Source organism: Desmodus rotundus, chromosome 10, assembly GCF_022682495.2.
Source record: "Desmodus rotundus isolate HL8 chromosome 10, HLdesRot8A.1, whole genome shotgun sequence".
NCBI classification, from domain to species: domain Eukaryota; kingdom Metazoa; phylum Chordata; class Mammalia; order Chiroptera; family Phyllostomidae; genus Desmodus; species Desmodus rotundus.
Window position 1 is genome coordinate 12,705,951 of NC_071396.1, and position 19,656 is coordinate 12,725,606.

The 19,656-nt window shown below is 39.9% G+C and overlaps 1 protein-coding gene across 3 annotated transcripts in view; it reads left to right on the forward strand.

Moving 5' to 3' along the window:
• SMYD3 (SET and MYND domain containing 3) overlaps positions 1-19,656 on the forward strand; it is a 459,771-nt gene that overhangs the window by 75,196 nt on the left and 364,919 nt on the right. For all 3 annotated transcript variants that reach the window (XM_024575953.3, XM_045184522.3, XM_071219589.1), the window contains exons 3-5: positions 10,347-10,454; positions 12,253-12,310; positions 15,655-15,791. In XM_024575953.3, the coding sequence (XP_024431721.2) occupies positions 10,347-10,454; positions 12,253-12,310; positions 15,655-15,791 (303 nt within the window). The remainder of the gene's footprint in view (positions 1-10,346; positions 10,455-12,252; positions 12,311-15,654; positions 15,792-19,656) is intronic.

A 19,656-nucleotide genomic window follows, 5' to 3' on the forward strand; every position in this document is an offset into this window, starting at 1 on the left:
TGCCCCTTGCACCCCGCCCTGCACCCATTCCTTTTTGTGTCTTGGTTTGAGGGGTCTTGCGTGTTTTCAGTGTCTGCACTGCCTCCTCCCTCAAGCTGCTGTTTTTCCTTCTTTAAGATCTAGGCCTTGCTTACTAAGGGACTTTCTGCTTTCTCACTCTCTCTCCTGAAAATAGTTTCTCCAAGCTACAAATAGAGTGACGTGAATGGAAAAGAAGCCAAAACATACCAAAAAGTCAGAGGAACCAAATTTTAATGAGGATTCTGCCATTAGCAAGTTAAATTATCCTGGAGAAAACATTTAAACTTTCTGGGCCTCAGTTTTCTCAGATGTGCTACTAATAAACACTATTATTCATTAGACATTGCGATGTACCAGGCACTGTTTGATTCTCTTTACTTTTACAGGAATCTTGACAGGGTTAGGCACTATTATTGTGCTTACATTACTAATAAGGAAACTGAGGTACGGAATAGCAGGAAACTTACCAAATGCGCTAGAGCTAGTAGGCTCTGCAGTTTGGGAAAGAAGCCAGGAAGTCAGAATTTAGACTTCTGATTTCTCTTCTAATCCTGAATTTTATTCTTGCTCTAACATCCTAATTAGGTTTCATTTTCCTTTTTCTTTGGTCTTCTTTATTTCCTGGCTTTTGGTTTCATTTTATTTTTAATAAGGCTAACTCTGTCCCCAGGAAACACAAAACAGAAAATATGAAAATAAAAGGTTAGAAACAACACTTTCCTAGCAAAAATAGGGAATGTGAAAAATAATTAAGTTATTTTTACCTCATTTTGTGAACCGAAAATTCTGTCACAGAAAGATACCCGATTTAGGTAAGATCATTAGCAATAGTAATAGCAAAAAGAAAAAATGAAAATAAACCCATCCTTTTTTGTACAAAATACACTCTAGAAAGACTGTTTTATGGCGATGTTGTAGCTCTTCTGTTCATTTGAAACAGACCTGCAAGTTTCAGGGGACTTCAAGGTAAGACTACATATATCAGCCATGAATTAATGTTACCTGTCCCAAGTCTATTAGATGGCCTTCCTGTCTGTTCTCAAGTCCTACACATTTACTTTTATTTCCGCCTATTTTTATGACTGTTTCCCCCCATGTTACTTTCTCCTTTCGCAGTACAATGGAGGGAAAACCCGCCATTATCTGATTAGAATGAGTGGAGGGAGTGTGGGGGGGGACACGTCATTGTGATTCATTACAGTCCACGTGGTTTTGCCACAGATACTAGCTGTCTGCTGTAGCATCGATAATGATGGCGCCATCAGATATGTGTAGGCGGTAATGGGAGGTGAGCTAGTGTGGTGAGAGATACAACACAACACGAGCTAGCGCGTGTGCTCGCATGTGTGCGGGGGAGGTGGTGTGTAGAGGCGGGATGGGAGTCAAAGATTGGCCGGAACATATGCATTTAAATGGCTCTATTTAGCTCAACCTTAAGGTCCAGCACTGAATATTGTAATTACTGGGGATACCTTCCAAGCAGTCCAAAATTAAACCGACAGACTGAACAGTAACGAACAGGAGGCAAAAGCACTTGGACTGGAAACGGGTATGGAGGATGTGGGTTTGTAGCATAAAATAAATGTGTGATGTGTTTCCCCTAGGCAGACATAAATTTGGTTCCCTCGCTTAGCACTTGCCGTGTGGGGCCGTGGCATCAGTGAGTCGTTTATGAGAGGCTCCTGAGGGGTTGCAGTGTGATGTCCCTTGTGCCCATGAGGATGGTGTCAGTACCGTCGGTTTTCATATTTTTTTTTAAGCATATGCAATATAAGGCTGCGTTTTCATTATACAATCAACACGACATAAGACAATACAGAGTAAAAAGTCAAAGTCCCCCAGCTGCTTTCCACCATTCCTACTTCCTTTTGCAGGGGAAATCTCTGCTTGTTTTGTGAGTGAGCGTATGCACCAGCCTGTCAGGCGGTGCTTCCAATGTGGCTCACACGTACAGGGACCTACCTCTGTGTATAGCACCGTTTCTGCTACCGGCCAGAATGTTTTCTCATCAGTGGCTTTGTACTCCTCCGTGTGTACCTTGTTATGTGGTACCATGTGATGTATAGAGGGGTTATATACGGGAGCCAGTCTTATTTCTCTATTGGCACGATCAGAACATTACTGATGATTAGGAGATCAAAGGGATGGAGCAGTTTTCTTCCAAAAAAGCATTCTTAAAATTTGCAATATTGATAGCATGTAAATTGATTTCTGATAAATTCACAAATTATTATTTCACCTTGGCTGAATTTAATGTGATTGATAATATGCACATATCTAATTGAATTAATTGCTGAGCAACATAAGCAGCTGGGTACTGTATCAAATTGCAGTTTATATACTTTTAAAAAGTACTATATTAGCTGAGAGGCTCTTTTATGCTGATAATTATAGGCCTCTTTAAAAATGTGAATCATATTTTTGAGTTCATATTTTATGCTTAGTTGTAGAATGATTTGATTCATTTTTGATGAATTTCACACGAGTAAGCCCTTAACAGGGTGAGTTAGTAATTTGCTTTCTAGAATATCGCACCCAAAGTGGTGATAATGAAGAAAGCCAAGCCTTTTGTGTATCTCATAAATAGCTGTGTGCCAGGCTCCAGGCTGATAGGACACGCAGGATGTTCCATGGAGAAGTTGGCTTCATATCTAATTGTAAACAAAATGGGAAGATTGTATAAAGGTTAAAATTATTTGATCACGTTTACGTCTTGGAGTTCCAAAAATGTCTGGGGAGCTGAGCTTTTCTTTCCCCGCTCGCCATTTGCCTGGTGAGTGATCCCATCTACTCCGGTGGGTGTTGGTACATTAGTGATTCTCCAGCCTCCTTCTCTAGCCCTCCTTTCTCCTGAGCACTGGGCTTCCAAGGCCCCTGCCCTTTGAGGTGGCCTCTTCCGCCCTGCGTCCGCGGTCTGTCCTTTCGTCCCCACTTTCCGACCTACAGAAATAAGGTTCAGCCTCTCATCCATTGATGGCCCTTCTAGTTCACTTCAGGAGTTGAAAACTTGATAGCTACTCGTGTTGGGGAGACAGTGCATATGTGCCTCACCTCCCATGTTCAACTAGAACCCGGCATTGACGTTAAACTAATCTGGCCTGGAAGGCTCTTTCAGAGAAGATTGGAAGTCCATAGATGCGAAGGATTCATTTTGCTCTTCCAGCTAAAATAAAATATATCAGTGACGTCATTCCCACTTGCCTTGATCTCTCGCTAGATTGGAGTGGTTGGGAAACTTTCCGTGGAGGGCTGGATAATAAATGTTTTAGACTTTGTGGGCCATAAGATTTTTCGTCAACTCTGCTGTGGTATGAAATGAGTGAGTGTAAGCCGTGTGGCTGTTTCGGTCAGACTTTAAGAAAACAAGTGGCAGAACGGATTTGACCTGCACCGTGCTCTAGGTGATGACTGACTGCCTTTGGGGCACTGATGTTCTGATTTATTATGTGACTTCTCCAGTAACCAGGAGACGGTAATTCCCATTTTACTTAGAAAGAAGTAATAACTTATTCTTGTTTCTTTTCTTCTGTCAACTTCACGCCTTATAACCATCCTCCCGCCTCACTCCATTTTCATATCTGGTCCAGTCTGTCTGATTTGATGAAGGCTAGTGTGAAGGTGCTGTTGTTCTACATCGGATAAAGCATTCCGTAAGCTTCTGAAGTGGCAAGTCTAACGTCCATCACTAGGTCTCCAGCACGCTCTAAGGAGATTTTATGCAAGATTTTAATCAGTACCTGTCAGTCATCTGCAGCTGGTTAGACAACCGGCCTAGCTTTCCAGTTTCCTTTTCCCAGATTGTGGCTTTTCAGATCTTCCGTCAGCCTGTAATCCAATATTGGATTACGTTTGAGGCATAAAGGAGATACTGCTTATTTGCTGTTAAGTAGTCTATAAGGGAATGGAAGCCTCTTGGGCTTTTTTCCCCCCTATAAATTGCATGGCAACTCGACTCTCTTTCAGTTTTGCCTGTAGGAAACCTCTGTAGATGAGTGGAGTGAGTCTTGCATATGCGGTAAAAAAAGTCAGTTATTAACTATTAATAATTGCTCATTATTAATTACAAATGGAATTGTTGAATAAGCTGGCTTAAAACAAATTTTTAAGGTATTTTAAGCCATTTCTTCATCCTTAGTGACCCAAGGTCTGAGGAAAATACTATTTCAAATTTTCAATTTCATGTAAACCTAACGTGGGCAGGTTTCAAACCTATGTTGACATAATTCAGATATTTGTTAGGAATTGGTGTTACAGAATTCCAGATTTCATCATTGAGAGGCTGCCTTAGAGACCACTGAGATCATTCCTCTTACTGAAGAAACATCTGCAGAGCCCAGGTCATGAATTAGATGTGTTGTACCCAACCCAGGCTCAGTATGTGTTCACCCTTCCCGTATTTCATCCTACACAAGAATAAGCCGCTCAAAAGTGAGTATTTACTCCATCCAAAACCCAGTGTTTAACGGCATTTAACTGGCTTATTGAGCTGTAGTGATTCTGTATCCACGGTAGGAGGGAAATGTTACGTTAATAGCACAAAGGTTCTTTTGAGTTGGAATGAAGAGGTAAATTAATCTTCTGTTTCTGTTGCAGTCAAGCAATCACGATCTCAACACACTGGTGAAAAAATAATTGTCAGGGGCTCCACGGTCCTTTTTTCTTTTTGGATGGCCTTAATTTCAAATAATCAATGATAAATATATAGCAAATTAGATCTCCTAAACGGTACTAGTTTTAGAATGAATTATATGTGTTGAACACCTGCGGCATGCAAGATGCATGTAATTAGTAGTACACTTATTTAGGGAAACCAGACGTAAATAGAGCTCTGATCGAAGTTTACTGAATGAGTTTTTGCATCACAGAAGAGTTCATTGACGTTACCAAAGGAATCTACTGCAGCAGGTTTTGAACATTTAAATATTAATACAGTTAACTATTCTTTGAGTTACAGACTTTCCAAAATAAACATTAAAAAGTTAAGTGTTTATTAAGCAGTAATTTTGCTTTCTCTCCCATACAAAAATGCTTGTCCCCAAATCACAGTTACTAGACGTAGGGTAATTATATTTGCTTATATTTATAAATATAATACATAATATTTGTAGTGATTCAACCAGTATTGGGAAAGTAAAAAGGGAAAGGCAAAAATAGCTTTCTCTTTTAGGAAAAGTTGGAAAAATTATGACCAATTTTTTAGTATGTTAAACAAAGTTACCTTGAGCATTCTCAAACTTCTGTGTATCATTCAAATTTGTTAGGATTAAATTGCATTATAAATGTTACTTCTGTGCCAGCCATCTGCACAGTAAAATTTTTGATATTCATTACCAAAACCCATCAGAAATTAGGAGAAACAGTTCTACCGATGAGCCCATAGTCCCCATTTCCCTGTACTCTGGGACACTTCTAAATACTGTTAGTTTCATTCAGCTTTGCTGAACTAATGATCTAATTTCTGTTAGTTTTTCTTTGATCATTAGTGTGGTTTGTATTTTCTGTTTATTGGTTTTTCTTTTTTAGGCATGAATTTCCTATTTATGTCCTATACATTTTTCTCTTCTTAAAATGGAAATATTATTTTCTTAATTATTTTGTAAGACCTCCTTGTATTTTAGAGGCATTTAACATTGTCTACATATGTTTTAGATTTTGTTTTTCTGGTTTATACTCTTTCAACCTTGTTTGTGGCATTAGGTTTTCTCCTGATGTACAAAAGTAATTTATTTTTATGTAGTTTAATATGTACATCTTTTCCTTTATGATTTCTGGATTTTATGTCCTGCTTAGAAACACTTTCCTCACCAATAGTATAAAATGTTATTCTATAGGGCAGTAGTTTAATAATGAGTATAGAATAGTGTTTTGTTGTTTCATCTGTTTAGCATATATAATGACCTCCTTTTTCATTTAGCCTGACGCAGTGGTTTTCAACCTTAGCTCAAATGGAATCCCTGAGATGCCTAATCCCGTCTCATTGGTGCTGTCAGAGTTCCTGGGGTGGGTCCCAGGCTGTGCATTTTAAAAAATATTTTTATGTATGGCTACGGTGTGTGTAACTGTGTAGCTTTACTCTAGACCTGGGATTTTCAGCTCTCTCAGACCCAGCGTCACCTTTCTGTGACTAATTTTTATTGTACTCTCTACTATCTTGAAATGAAGTTTTCACAGATAATACAATCTACCTATGTACATATTTTCAGAATTAAGTGTCAGTGTAATGCCATAACTGGAACATAAAGGAGGAAGACACCTACAACAGCCTGTACCTAAATAACATGTATTTTAGTGGGTGAATGCTCAGGCGTGACTGGCCCAGAAGACAGTGAAGAAGTCATGTCCGTGCACCTGCACACAGACGCTGTGAGAAGGGAAGTACAAAACGCAGATCAGAAAACGTGTTTTATTAGTGATGCAGACACTGTAAATGGTGTTGCCTTTCATGACATGCTTTTATGAAATATTGAATAACTTGAGCTAGAGTGCTTCCAACAGTCTTCCCTTGATTCACCTAGAAAATTCGGTGCTATTAAGAATACGTAAAAATGAGCTTTTTGTTTCTACACATGAAGGGAGGTTTAGAAGCTTGTCACCTTTATAGAAAGGCTGAGTGGGCATTGAAGAGTCCTGTGGGATTTGGAACAATTGTCATTGTAGGGACCTGTCCTGCAGAGGGTGCCTGGCATCTCTGGTCCCCCGGCACTGCTGTCAAAACATCCCTATACATTTTTCAGAGAGCCCTCAGGACTGCGCCTATCGGCAGCCACTGGTTCTGAATCAGTAAGTGCTGTGACACATGTGGAAATTCTGTGTGTAGATTTTGATGTTGTTTTTGAGTTATGCATGGAATTGAGTCAGAGATGTCTTTATTTCCTTTTTTTCCAGCTAAAACTCTTGTATCCTATTGTCTTCGTTTCTTAGCGTAGTATTTCCATTTCCTTTGTCTTTCATGCTAATTTGCACTTATTGTACATGATTGTCAATTTTCAACTGTGAGAACAGTAAACATTACAACAGTATTGTGAACCAAATCTTGATTACTTCCTGGACTTGTGGTAATGGAAGAAAAGAGGAAAAAGTAAATCAGGAAGGTTGTTTGAGGAGCTGGGAGATTTCATGTTCTGGTATAAGGTGCCATTGAGGTCTAGGCCAAGGTTAAAGTTCGCAGAGTGAAGACAATGCCTAATGTTTTTGTGTGGTTCTGGGGTTTTGCTTCACAGTCAAATGTAATTACTTAAAATACGTTGTTGTAAGCCTTTTCTGGTATGCTTCCATTAGTAAGCCTTATTAAGAAGTGATGGGTGAAGCTGAACTATAAGTCCTCACAGTTAATGTTTTAAAGACATAGATTTTAATATCACGGTAAGAAATGAAGTAAGCTGTAAAGCTGACACTGTAGTACAGAACAGTTTCAAGTGCTGTGATCTCTTGTAATATTTGTATAGATCTGACTTGGCTTTTAGATGAAAAGAATGAGTATCTTTCTTGCTGAAGCAAATGGGAAGATAAATATGTTGTCTGACGTTTTTATGCAGTGACCTAGGGATAGCCTTAAGAAACATATTGTCTAGTTTCCAATTACTGTTGAGAAATGAAAGCTCAATGTTAATTATGTTAAAGTCATAAATTGCTTTTGATAAGAATTCTAACAATTTGAGTGTTTAAATTATGTCATCCAGCAGATCAATTGGGTCATTGCCTAGGGGTTCATCACTTCACTGTGGTAAACTGAGCTGCTCCAAACTGGAGTTTTAATAAAGGAGTTGTGACTGAGCTGCTGTAGCTGAGATAGATATTGATTAAGATCTGCTTTACATCTCAGCCTTGTTTTAGTAGGTTTGCCCTGTTTCAGCCAGACATGGAGGCCGGCTGTGAGCAGAGCCAGAGGGGCTTTCTCGGAGACACGGGGTGCTGCATGGTTCACGCTGCCCACACAGCCGGTCCACTGGGGTGCCTCTCAGGCTGTGAAAACTTTCTCCCCGGAGTTCTGGTTCTGCCTTCACAAACAATAAAAAAAATATCAACACTCTGGTTTCCTCTCAGTGCAAATGATCATGAACTTGTCTGCTTAACTCACACTCATTCAAAGACCAGAGGAAGGAAAGAAAGTGTGTGTACATCTGAGTCGGTGTGTACCAACCTCACTTCCCAAAGGATGGCAACTATAATTCTGGGAGTCTTTGCGTTAACTGATATATACACGTTTCTTTAACGCAGAGCTTTTTTTTTTTTTTTTTTTTTTTTTTAGAACTTCTAGGGAGCTTAAACATACTATTCTGAATCGTTAAGCAGAGTCTGCACTGTGTTGTGTTTTTCAGATTTAATTTGACAATGAAACCACATTTTTTTAGGGAGCTTGGTAATTGCTAATTGCTATTCCAAGGCTAGCCCCCTGAACAATAGAAACATTTTTCCCCACTGAGTTGTATTTTAATATTGTGCCTTTTAGTGAGTACGGACATTAGAAGGAGCTCTAAGAAAGGCCATTATACTTGTCGAGGACATTGTCCAGTGTGTTGATTAGCGTTCTTGGAATAAATTCCTCCTGTGATTCCATACTTGGTAAAGCTGTGTGTTTTTCTTTTTTGTCAGATGAGATTTATATAAGCCATTATGCCTTTATTTATTTATTTATTTATTTTTCCTCGCCTCTAAGGCAACTCAAATAAATGGGGCACAGAACACGGTAATTATTGCGCGCTCATGTTTAGCATACTAAGAATTCCTACTCTCCCCTTTTGGATTTCCATAGCTTAGTCGAGTTGATCCCAGCTGGTGAGCTTTACTTTCTTCATCTTTACTGTTAGGATCTACCATTCGGATTATTGTGAAAAATGAAATATTCTTTTTTAATTGCTTAGTCACGTGCCTGACACACTGTAGAATGTTAAGTACATGCTGTCTGACTTTTTTCATAATTTTAACATTTTTCTGTTTCTAATGTTAACAACCATATTTCATACACATCTTCACCAGCTCAGTCTTATTTAGACGTGAGAAGGATAAATACTAAAAAAAAAAAAAAAAGATTATAAGCATCACATTAAGAATATTGCTGTAGTGGATGTGAAGGAAAGAAGTGGGGTAACCATGAATAGGGCTGATGAAAGAGGTGATGTATCCCTAGTAAATAGTGTCTCCAGAATTTGGTTATTTAGAAAGTGGTGGCAGACAACCACCCCTCCACACAACCACTCGATGCGGGTAGTCTTTCTGAGCAAAATGCTGGCTTGAACTTGAATCTGAGTCACGGTTTCAAAGTCACTGCAGCTCTTTTAGCATTTTTGGTTGTGCTGCAGGTTTGTGCATAAGTGGAAAACAGAGAGTTCCTTCCAGGGGGGTTTATAGGTCCAGAAGTTGGGAAGCAGACTTACAATTTCTTAAATACGAAGTGTTGTGAGTACCAGGTCTTGCAGGGATGGGCTAAAACAGGCTGGGCATTTGGTCTCGCTGTCTCTCACTCCCCAGGGATACATATGAGATACCCTGGGTTTTATTTCATATGGGAGCAACCTACATGAGGGGAGGCGTGGCATTTCTGACGCACGACTGAGAGCGTGCATGTCCTTCCCTTCAGCCCTCATATCCCTGGTGTCTCAAGGCCAGTGAATTGGCTCTCTGGTCTCTCAGCCACAGCAGCACATGGCTAGGATCCTGGGTTCAGTGACCTTATAATTTATCATCCAGGCTACCCTTTTCTGAATGAAAGGGGGCACTGTTAATAATTAGGCCAGGGCAACATAAATAAGACAGTCCTGGGAAAGCTGGACATTTGGTCATTTTAGCTAGTAACCCCTTTTCCACGTGCTCTTCAAAAACGAAAAGGGTTTTTTGTATTTTGTGTCACGTGTAGCCCTCCTGATAGGCCTCTGCTCGCTGGAGCAGCAGAGACATTCAGAAGGCGCTCTGCCCTGAACCACGTGTTTTATTTTCTAATGTGGAGTGCATCTTCTTTTTGCACTCGAAATCACTGTCTATTATTGAATCCTATCTAATCAGCTAACAGACTGTCTTATAAATTCTTTAGTCAGTCCTGATGATTCTTTAGACTCCACCAGCCAGGCAATAACGGGGATGGGGGCAAATGAAAGGACAGAAGTGAGGCGGAGGCTGTCAGTGCCCACGCCTGGTAACGCCGCATACCCAGCGAAGGCTGAACCCTGGATCATTAAAGGTGTTAAGACACTGCTTTCAGTTTTCATTTTGCAGTTATATTTAGGCTGTTGAAATTTAATTAATGTTGGTAACTCTCAACGATCCATACCAGTGTAAGTGAAAGTTAAAGTTTTACGCCTTGTATGCCCTCCCCACCCTTGTCTTAACAGAAGAAAGCGTGGCCGGACCACAAGCGGGAGTGCAAATGCCTTAAAAGCTGCAAACCCAGGTATCCTCCAGATTCTGTCCGACTCCTTGGCAGAGTTGTCATCAAACTGGTGAGTGTGGAACCTGTGAAATATTCTCGGGTTTTAACTGAACCAGAGCACTCGCGGTTGCACGTGCCGTCTTATTTGAGGCTGAACTGAAACCCGTGTAGAGGCAGGAGGTGGATTATTCCAGGGAGTGCGGGAGACAATGCGTGCCGTGTCCCTGTCAGTCCAGGCATCAGGGGCGGCGACAGCGCGCACGGCCCCTGTCCGAAGGCCCCGTGTGTCCTCTGCGGGGACTGGGGACACAAGGTCCTCTGTGGCATGAGATGTTAGTAACGCCTGTTACATTGCCTTGATTACTTTTGTACTGTACAGAACTAATGCACAGGGCATGCATTCAATGTTTTTTTTTTTGCTGCCCCTTCAACTGAGATTTCAATTTGATGATAATTAATCTTCCATGGAAGAGTACTTCCTTTTTTACTTACAGTCAAGATTCAGTGAAATTGTCTCTGCAGTTCTTTTCCTTGCTCTGCTAAAACAGCTAGTGGATTCTGTGAAATCCGCCGCTGGTGACCCCTTCCATATTTTGGGGTCAGGCTTGAACATGCATATCTCTTTCTCAAATAATTGCAGGCGCCAGCTGTCTCCTGTCCTGTTTTTTTTTTATTGACTTCTTTTTGGCTATAAAATGTTATAGGGGTTTTTAAGAGTATAAAAGTATGCCCTGGCTGGTGTAGCTCAGTGGATTGAGTGAGGGCTGCGAACCAAAGGGTCACTGGTTCAATTCCCAGTCAGGGCACGTGCCTGGGTTGTGGGCCAGGTCCACAGTGGGGGCCACATGAGAGGCAACCACACATTGATGTTTCTCTCCCTTTCTCCCGCCCTTCCCCTCTCTCTAAAAAAAATAAAATAAAATCTTAAGAAAAAAAAATCTTAAAAAAAAGAATGTAAAATTATGATTACATCCCCAAAAGTAATAGTGTTATATGTAATTTTAATTAAAAAAATGATCTTCATTGTCTTTGGACCGAATATACAACACACGTACTTACGACTGTTTTCAAATGTGTGCATTGTGTTCAACTAAAAAATACACATGTATTTCAAAGCATTAATACATTCACAGCAACTCTGTCTTTCAGCATTACTTTAACCGCTGGATATGAAAAGTACAGTGACTGTTATATTTGAATGTGAACATTTTTCTACTTTATTCATAGTGCAAAGATAGAGAACCACGGTTGGGGCAGAAATGGGTTGCTTCCGAATCACCTAAGGTCCTAGCTCTCAGTCCCCGCCCCTGCTCTACCGATAAGAATGTAACAGAAAGCAATTGGAACGGTAGTTACTTCTGTTGAGCACTTACTATTTCCAGGCCCTGGGGCCATTGCTTTACTGAGGTACCTCACCTTCCCAGGACAGCCCAGCGATCAGGTGCTATTGGTAGGACTTTGTTCCAAATAAGGAAGTCGACTCCTCTGGACTCAAGTTTAAGTAACTTGCCCCAGGTCGTCCAGTTTGTAATAAATTATTATTTTCATTCATCATCTTTGCTTTTTATGGTAATTTTAAATAAAATCCTAACAGTGACACAAGTTGTGTGGGTAGAGCTGGGGAAAAATACAAAAGTATGAAAACTTGGAAAAGAATTTTGCATTTGGAAATTATAAGGTGATTGTCGCAGCTTTTAAAGTTGTTACTGATTAGTTCAACTCAAAGTGATGAAGAGAAGGAATATACTGTATAGAATTTTGTTTTTTTAAATAGGCTTTCATTTCAATGTCTAAAGGTACTCAAACATATTCCTTTAAATATTGGAAAACTTGAAATGGTTTTTGGTGTTTTTCCCTTTACTTCACAGATGGAAGAAACCCCCTCTGAATCGGAGAAACTTTACTCATTTTATGATCTGGAATCAAGTAAGTGATTGTCTACCAGCGTCTAAAAAAAAATTCCCCGTCATCGATTTGCTGAGCTGGTGAATTGCTTTGTTTTTTCAGTCTCTCTGTTAGGTGAGGAAAATCTCACATTAGCTTATTTAACGTATTCCGAGGTAGCTCTGGTCGTGTGGGAGTTTGTAAAGTGCCAGGTTAGGCAGCGAGGGGAGTGTTATCACTAGTCCAGTTGACACAATAATTTTTTCCCTGTTGTTCCCTCTCTTACTCTCTTCTTCCCGCTCTTGGTTTCTTTCTGGTGCCGGGGAGGAGGGATGTGAGCGGGGTGGGGTTGTGGTGTCGCAGGGAGCTTTCAGGGTCACTGGTCCTTTAGCTGATGAGGAGAGGAGCAGCACAGGTGACTGAGGCCCCTGGCAGCCCGGAGCTGTGTTCTTCTTCCGAACCCCTGGTGGTGGCCCCGCTATGTGGGAACAGTGAAGGGCTTTCCAAATCTGAGCGTTAAGTAAACGTAGGGTTTATATTTCTTTCATATTGGCACAGATCCTCTTCGCTAGCAGGTTGTGAATGGCTTCCACCCAACGCAGGCAGAGCTCATAGACTGAATTTGCTGCACAGTTTACATTCCTGGGTGGAAACAAATCTAGTGTGGGCTTACGGCTATCGGATCCTAAGTGCCAGTGACAGTAAGTTACTACTTAAGACTCACCCATCGTTAGAGAGATGCAAATCAGAACGACAGCGAGATGACCATCTCACACCCATTAGGAGGACAACTACCCAAACAAAGAGAAAACAGCAAGTGTTGGGGAGGAGGAGGAGAAATTGGAACCCTTGGGCACTGTTGGTAGGAATGTAGAATGATATGGCTGCTGTGGCCAACAGTATGGAAGTGCCTCAAAAAATTAAAAATAGAATTGCCATGTGACCCTGGATTCTGGCTATCCACTCACAAGAATTGAAAGCGAGTATTCGTATTTATAGCAGTTTTATTCACGATAGCTAAAACACAGAAGCAGCCCAAGTGTCCAATGATGGATGAATGGATAAGCCAAATGTGTTGTATATACACAGTGGAATATTACTCACCCTTAAAAAGGAAGGCGATTCTGACATATGCTGCAACATGGGCGAACCTTGATGACATTTTGCTTATAAGGAAGTAAGCTAATCACAAAAAGACAAGTACTGTATAATTCCACTTGTATGAAGTACTTAGAGTGGCCAAAATCATAAAGACAGGAAGTAAAATGGTGGTTACCAGGGGCTGAGGGGAGGCGACTGGGAAGTTACTGTTTAGTGGTTATTGAGTCACAGTTTTACGAGATGAAAAGTGTCACAGAGATGGGACCGTGGGGATGTTTGCCTCACAGTGTGCGTGTGTGTGATACTACTGAACTGCACCCTTAAAAATGGTCGCGATGGTGAATTTTATGTTTTGTATATTTTACCACAATTTAAGAAAGAAGAAGAAAAAAGTCATAGCGTTATTTGTTCTGTTGAACAAGTAATTTACAGAAAATGTGTAGACCTGACATGAGCAACAGAGTTATGCTGTGTGGTTCAACTGATATGTCTTTTCAAGTTCTAATAGAGACCTAATTAGTCATTTTGTTCTTGACATGTTACTGCTCGGTAATTAACATCTCTTGCGGTGAGCTTCACTATTAACATCAGCCCTTTCAGCTGCGGTGTGGTACAGGCCGCCTTAAGTGAAATGCTCTCAAACAGTGTTAATTGAATTGTGCACTCTTAGCCTTACCACCTTTTTGTGGTATAAATTAAACTGAGTTTTTTTAAAAGGTGAACTTTTGATCTTCTTTTTCTTACATGATTCCCTTTAGTATTTCATGTAATAATGGCTCATTCATGATGAATTCCTTTATTTTTACTTTGGGAAGCACTTTATCTGCCCTTCCATTCTAGATGATAGCTTTGCTGGATAGAGTCCTCTAGGTTGTAGGTCCTTGCTTTTCGTCACTTTGAATACTTCTTGCCAGCCCCTTCTAGCCTGCAGAGTTTCCTTTGAGAAATCAGCTGACAGTCTTTTGGGAACTCCTTTGTAGGCAACTCCCTGCTCTTCTTTTGCTGCTTTTAAGAGTCTCTGCTTATCTTTAATCTTTGGCAGTTTAATTATGATGTGACCTGGTGTGTGAGTTCCTGTTTGTGTCCATCTTTGTTTGGGACTCTGTGCTTCCTGGACTTGTATGTCTATTTCCTTCACCAAATTAGGGAAGTTTGCTTTCAGTATTTCTTCAGGTAAGTTTTCAATTTCTTGCTCCCCCTCTTCTCCTTCTGGCACCCCCATGATTTGGATGTTGTTACGTTTGAAGTTGTCCCAGGGGTTCCTTAGTCTATTCTCATTTTTAAAAACAATTCTTGTTGTTCTGATTGAATGCTTTGTTCTTCCTTGTGTTCCAAATATTGATCTGATTCTTGGCTTCATCCCCTCCACTGTTGGATCAGGAACAGAATCATAGACAAGGTGGAGATCATTTGGAGGCTTATCGTTTGGGAGGGAGAAGGGGGAGGATGGGGAAAAGGTGCAGGGATTACGAAGCACAAACCGGTAGGTACAAAATAGACAGGAGGAGGTTAAGAACAGTATAGGAAATGGAGAAGCCAAAAAACTTATATGCATGATCCATGGGCATGAACTAAGGGGGGGGGATCGTGATAGGGAATGGGGGTGCCTGGTGGAGAGAGACAACTGTAATAGCATAATCAATAAAATGTATTTAAACAAATGAAAAAGGTGAAATTTCTTCTTCAGTTTTGGTTGAAGCAACAGCATATCTTATTTATTCAACCAGGAAATAACTTGGAAGCTGAGATTTCTTTGATTGATCCATGTATTCTTGTTGATATACTTTCTAATGATAAATTTTACCCATTTGAACTTTAGCTTAACTTTTTAGTTCTCATTTTCAGGGTTTTTTTTTTTTCTTTCCTGTGAGATGCTGCTGCTTCTCAGTCATGACCTGGTTGTAAGTTGTTTCATGGAAAAGTCTGCTTACATTCACTGACTTAATAAGCATTTATTATCATGGTTAGAATATACGTACAGGATGATGTAGAAAATCTGGTAATACATATCTTTACTGGTTTTGTAAATGTTTTTTCATCTGTACGTGTATTTATTTTGTTTTGATAGATTTTCGATCTCGTAGATAAACTTTTTGCAGAATTTAATTGCTAATGTATGCATCGTGGTTTGTAGTTGTCAGAAACTAAAAAGATACATGTTTGCCCTCTGTTGGAATGGAATCCAGGCAGGAAATACCTACTGTAACAGTTACCTTTGAACACCTGAAGATTGCCCGTTAAAAGTTCACTGTGCGATTGTGCTGTTTATTTTCTCTTTCACAAAGACATTAGCAAACTGACTGAAGAGAAGAAAGAGGGCATCAGGCAACTTGCGATGACATTTCAACATTTCATGAGAGAAGAAATACAGGACGTTTCTCAGCTGCTGCCTGCCTTTGACATTTTTGAAGCCTTTGCAAAAGTAAGTGTGAGGTTTGGTATCGTTGCTAATGCCATAAATCAACCCTGCGCTCTTCATTTTGTTGTCGATCGTGAAAATCATGTCATATATCACTCTCCTACCTTAATGCGTAAAGAATGAAAGAATGCATTACTTATACTGGAACGGGTATTACTTTTATCAGTGTTCCTATTACTGACCTAAGTATGTTCACTGATGTTTAAAATGCTGTTTTGCGTTTTGGTAACAAAATTTGTGAGGGTGATAGTAGTCCCTCCAGGATTTCTGGGGGGGCTGCTGCAGAGAGACGATCTGGTTGGAGGGACAGCCTGAAGTGATTTGCTTCAAGCCTCGTTTGCACAGCCGTTTGTGTGCACGCGCGTGTGTGTTTCAGATTGTACATTACTTGGGGACGTGCGGCTGAATGGAAATAGAGCTGTGAGGCACGAGGAAAGTGGTGCTTGCCACTGACACTAATGAAGGTGGCGGAAGGGTAGGGGGTGCGTTGCAGGTACTTGTTCACAGGAGACATGCAATTATTTACGTGTTCATGCAAAAGAGCAGGCAAGTTCACCTCTGCCGTCTCTTTGTTGCATTAATTAGGGAAGAGAAGACACGCGTCTCCGCAAGCCCCTGTTCCTTCCATCCCACAGTTTTTATTCCCCGCCTCTGTCTTCACACACAGTTTCCCGGTGGATTTCAAACTGGGTTTATTTTGGCATGACAGTTGCGGTGGTTCAGTTTACTGATTGAGTTCTAACATTTCCTACAAATACAGAAAATGCATATATGAGTCATAATAAAGATAAAATTGGAGAAGACGATGGAGGACAAATTTAAATGGGACACCGAATAGCATGATGGTTAAGTCATGCTATGTCTTGTTCTCAGACAAGTCAATGAAATTCTCTCAACCGCAATCTCCTCGTCTGTGAATGGGAATAATAAGAATCATGTCAGACTGTGCAGATAAAAGCACTTAGAGTGTCTCCCACTGCTGCTGCAGCCTGCCGCCCCCAGCTCTGTTCCCGTCCCTCTGTGCTGCCGTAGCGAAGGCAGTCTGCAGCTCATTATAAACCCGAGTCTCAGGTGCTTACATCTGTGCCCAGGGCTGGTGTCTCTCGAGATACTGAGAATTACCTCTTGTTTAAGAAGGAGTTTTGCAAACAGGAAAGAGTACCTTTCCTGTAGTAACTGGCTTGGTTTCAGCCTGCAGCTATTGTGGACAGAAATCTTATACTCATTGCTGCATTCATAACAACTCCATGATTTCTGAGTAGTCAATGAAGGAAATGTAAAAATAAGCTTTCTCTAATGAATGAAATGTTTCTCACACATGCATCTTAAGATGGAATTAAATCTAAAAGTCATTCAGTTGTCATGTTATAATACACTGAAATCATGAGGAATGTATAGTATTTCTCTTTTGCATCCTTCAGAACGTATGTAGATAATTGGTAATGGTTATTAATAACCTAAACTTAATGACAGGAGCCCTGTGGTGAGCTTATTCTCTATGCACAGGATATAAGTTTTAGAAAAATGTACTTAACTATTTTTTTCCAGACTTATAACTTCCTTTTCTAAAAATGCATTTGGTAGACTAGAAATGTGATATGATCAGGAAAAGAAAGCAGAAAATGAACTAGTTGCATAAAATGTTTCAAAAACAGATAGTAAATTGGAAGCAGCAAGAATAAAAGTGACCTTCCTGGACACAAAATATGTCATCGTTAGTGTTTCCAGAGCTCGGCAAAGTACTTTTTAACTTCATAAAATTGTACAATTGCCAGAGAATTTTTCAATTACAAATTCCACATCTGTTTGAGAAGATGTTCCCTCCCTTTTCAAACAAAATAATAATTCTCCTGGTAGCATGTTATTTTTACTCCTTAGGGCACGTCTGTGACCTCTAGAACTTGCCTTTCCAAACTCTAGTTTTTAATGCTATCAGTGGCAGCTGGTTTGCAATATACAGTGTGATTGTATAGCTCAGAAAGTGAGGATTTTAGAAGGTGTTTTTTGTACTATAATACTTAAATTTTACATTCAGTTTAATTCTTAGTAAATTTCTTTTACTGGAGAATTCTTTTTCATTAGTGAAACAATGGAGAATGTGTTGAAACAAGAATCTTGCTAATTCATAATATGAAAAGAAATAGAAACAGTATTTTTTCACTGAGGTATGTTAGAAATGAGACAAAAGAATAATGATTATATTCAAGATTAGATACTTGCATTTGGCTGGTATGTGCCATTCGATACGTAGAGTGTTAATAGATAATCTGAGGGATTCTGTGCCATAACTTCATAATTTTACTAGTGTGTATTTATCAGCATGGAGGGAAAATTACTAAATAACCATGTTTTGTCCTTTCTGTTTGCTGAGGAATGGTACACCTCAGTAAGAAACAATAACAAGTTGTTCACGATATATTAAGTTTTAAATTTTCAGGTTTCAGCTCGGTTGGCCCTCTCATTCTGGATATGCTGGTAATTTATTACTTCAGAGTTGCTGGTAGGCTAATTTGTGGGAAGAATGTTACCTTTGTTGTTTGGAAAGGTCAGGGGTTGTGTGTATATTTGCCCCTTGAGGGTTTCAAGTTCATGTAAGACCAAATTTTAGAGCTTTTTGTTGCTCAGTTTAGTTGGGCTTCACCACCGTAGCATGCTACACAGTAGTAAAGAAAGCAGTCTTTTGAATTAGTAAAGTGATGAATTATCTAATTACAAACTTGATGTGAAATGGCAGTATGGTAACTTTGACTACATTACTGAATGATCCCAGTGACTGATCAGATGTGTCTGGGTTCCATTAAGGAAAAATACGCCATTAAATATTTAGTACTAAAAGCGAGCAGACACACCAGGAGAGCTAACCTCCAATCACTGGGGTGCATGTGTCTGTGTGTTTGGGGGTAGCCGCTGGGTGAGCATCACTCTCGTCTGCTCAGAACAGCTGCTAGAGACTTAGCTGTTGGGATTGTCCCTGTCTTCTGGTTTTACGTAAAGCAGGCAGACAGCCAAGATGCTTAACTGCATGCAGATCCTGGCATTCTAATTATGAAATGCTGATGCATTTATGATTTACATGCTTTTTCCTTATTACAATAGATTGACTCTCCGAGTAGATTCCAGAGACAATTATTCTCAGAAATGTTCTTCTAAGTTAAGTGACATTTGTAGGACACCTGGGCTTTCTAAACGAAACAAGTCCTGTGTTTTAATAATGATAGCTATTTACTGTGTTCTTCATTTTTAGCCATTCAGTTAATATTTCTCCTCATTTATGTGTAAATAACCTGTGATGGGTTGGTGTATATTTATCATAGTTAAAGGCCAGATGCCAGCTAACTTCTGAAGTTGGAAGGATAATTAGTAAATTCTTAATCAACGTTTTTATTTATACCTGTGTTGGTCAAGGTTAATTACTTATATAAGGCTAATGCTTTGATTAAAACTACTGATGGATAAACATGTTTGTCAAGCCTTGTTGCCTTACCTATTCGAGTGTATACCTTGCCACTAATTCAGATAGAGGTGATGTTTTGAAATGACAGTACGTCATTGTGAAGTGTGGTGGCGGTTACTTTCATTGCTCCTGCCTTCCCGTTAGTGATGAAACCCTCTACTAGCGTACTCTGTCTCCCTACTAGAATGTGACTCTCTTAGAGCCAGGAATTGTATGTTATTTATTTTGAGCTCCACGAAAACTGTGCCTTTTCAGTTTTATGGAGTACACTTTGTTAAATACATTCAGAAATGAGCACATTACTGTAGGTATACCGGACTGTGTAGAAAGAAGTCTTTATCATGGTAAAATTGAAGAAGTTTAGCAAGTTAGTTGATACCTCTGAGAAGGCTGACGTTCTCCTCAGTTCTTCAG